This window comes from Hypomesus transpacificus, unplaced genomic scaffold (assembly GCF_021917145.1).
Source record: "Hypomesus transpacificus isolate Combined female unplaced genomic scaffold, fHypTra1 scaffold_203, whole genome shotgun sequence".
Taxonomy (NCBI): domain Eukaryota; kingdom Metazoa; phylum Chordata; class Actinopteri; order Osmeriformes; family Osmeridae; genus Hypomesus; species Hypomesus transpacificus.
Window position 1 is genome coordinate 125,001 of NW_025813744.1, and position 2,500 is coordinate 127,500.

The window sequence follows — 2,500 nt, forward strand, 5'->3', positions numbered from 1 at the left end:
ATAACAAGGAAATGATACCAAAGAATATTGCTTCCTCCCAGGAAGGTAAGCAATGACTATCTTCTCTCTCTCTCTCTCTCACACTCACTCACTTCCCCACAGCTTAACTTGTTTAGAGGGCGTGAGAGGCATTGATTGCTCAGTCAGTGAGCATGCCTGTCCACCGTGCCGACGACGCCCCTCCAGAGTTCTGATTGGGTGTTGGCACCTCCAACCAGGAAGTAAAACGTCCCAATCAGACGCATTGTTGCATCATCACAACGAGTTGACTTAACAACTTCCAGACATTCTGGGATGATTGGATGGGATTGGAGCTGTGTAGGGAACACACTGATGAGGTGTGTGTGTAAGAGAGAGAGAGAGAGTGTGTAAGAGAGAGAGTGTGTGTGTAACAGAGAGGGAGTGTGTGTGTGAGTGTTAGTTGACCCCCAAATTTGTCAAATCAGAGCAAAGTATTTGCTGGTTACATTTGTGCTCCAACAAATCAGGGTCCTGTGAGTAAGTGTGTATTTGTGAGTAAGTGTGTATTTGTAAGTGTGTATTTGTGAGCAAGTGTGTGTGCATGACGGAGTGTGCATGTGTGAGTGAGTGATTGTGTGTGTGGCTCTTTATTTTCCCCAAATCTTATTCAGATATTGTGACTATGTGGATACAGATTACACAGCTATATGCTTTTCATCAAGGTCGATAAACATACATACATATATACATTCATACATACATACATACATACAGACAGACAGACAGACAGACAGACAGACAGACAGACAGACAGACAGACAGACAGACAGACAGACAGACAGACAGACAGACAGACAGACAGACAGACAGACATACATACAGAGATAGATAGGCAGACTCACAGACACAATGTCTGTCTGTGCAAGCTGACGAGCTGGGTATCTCAAGGTTATAAGGACACTAGCAGTGCTGGCTTGTTTGCAGGTGTAATGACAGTGACTGGTGCAGGCAGTCCCACACCCACACACTTACGCGTAGACTCCTGCTTTGTGACAAGAATACACACACATACTCAGACAGTACACCACAGAGATGGACTCAAAGATGCTTCAAAACACAAACACTGCCTCCAGACAGAGAAGATGGGAATCCATACTCTGTCTGGGTCAGTAATCTCTCTCTGTTTTACACACACCCTTGATGTCTTTCTCTGACACACACACATTCACTTTCTCTCTTGCATGCACAAACACACATTCTCTGACAAAGACACACACTCACACACACACAAACAATCACACATTCACTCACACACACAAACTCTCACAAACTTTATCTGTATGAATTCACTTTCTCTAACTTTCTGCTGTTGCCATCTTTCGCTCACAGTAGTCTCTCTTCCGGGAGCGTGCAAAATTTAAATCTCTACCTGATCAGCTCTCAAATTGAGTGTCTTTGCCGAACTCGGCACTCAGACCGCGGGCAGAAATAGCATCTCTCCATCATCCATTTAAAACCGTCAGCAACTGCACCGCTGATATCATCTCCCCTAGCGACAATTACCGACATAACCAGTCTCGGGTGGATAGGGGTGTTATGATGTTAGATAAATAACACTCTAGCGATTGCCATTACTGCTGAGGCCTGTTTGATACCGTTTATTGTTGAACTTCCCATATTGAATTGCAGTGTGCTTTTATAATCGTTTTTAAAAATTATTTTCGGTGTTTGTTTATGTTGATAATTTGGAGCCAATAGGTATTTCCAACAACGCCGTAAAATAGGCTAATTGTTGTTAACCGAACAATAGTCACAGAGAGTGATACATCTATTGTTTGTGTGAGACAGCCACACCCAAAGGGGAAGATAAAGACTCTCAGAGTATACATTTATTTGTTGTTGTTGGTTTACATAAGAGCATTACCCCCATCCCACAAACTGTATTGAGAGCTTAATAATTTAATCTCTGACTATAATTGATTACTAGCAGGTTCTACCGCGTAGCCGCTTGCGCTTGACACCACCTCCAGAGCGCCGGAAAGAACACGAAGTTGGGGAGAATCCTGTGATGCTGCTTCGAGGCGCGTGCGTTCTCGCCGTTCAGCTGCGAACACCGAAGATCATGACTTCACCGTCCTCATACCACCGTCTTCAAACACTTCTACGAATCCCGTTTAGAAATTGATATGGGGGTAAGACGGCCACAAACTTGACGCGAATAAGTGGAGAACATTCCTGAATTTTTATTTTTAATTGTTTTAACCTGAGGTAAACCAAGACACGGAGACAAACTTCTACCGTCGCGATGTTGGCGTCAATAGGACAGTTCGACCCTCTCAACACAAGCGTGCCTGCAACTAAAATAGAAGTTACCGTTTCGTGCAGGTAGGTCTTTGTTGTAATTTCCACAAGACAATAACGACACGTTTTTACTGCCAGTTGCGGATGAGACAAATATAGATAAACGCAAATTCCCTGAGTTGCGCTACAAAAGCGGCTACAAAAAGCCAAACGGAAATCCATCTCTATACTGACAAAC

General features: G+C 43.7%; 1 protein-coding gene across 1 annotated transcript in view; it reads left to right on the forward strand.

Annotated features, from left to right (window-relative positions):
• LOC124462187 (copine-9-like) overlaps window positions 1–2,500 on the forward strand; it is a 33,615-nt gene that overhangs the window by 2,026 nt on the left and 29,089 nt on the right. The window contains exons 3-4 of the mRNA XM_047013781.1: window positions 1–45; window positions 1,949–2,346. The exon at window positions 1–45 is cut by the window's left edge and continues 69 nt beyond it. Coding sequence (XP_046869737.1) covers window positions 2,267–2,346 — 80 coding nt within the window. The 5' untranslated portion in view covers window positions 1–45; window positions 1,949–2,266. The remainder of the gene's footprint in view (window positions 46–1,948; window positions 2,347–2,500) is intronic.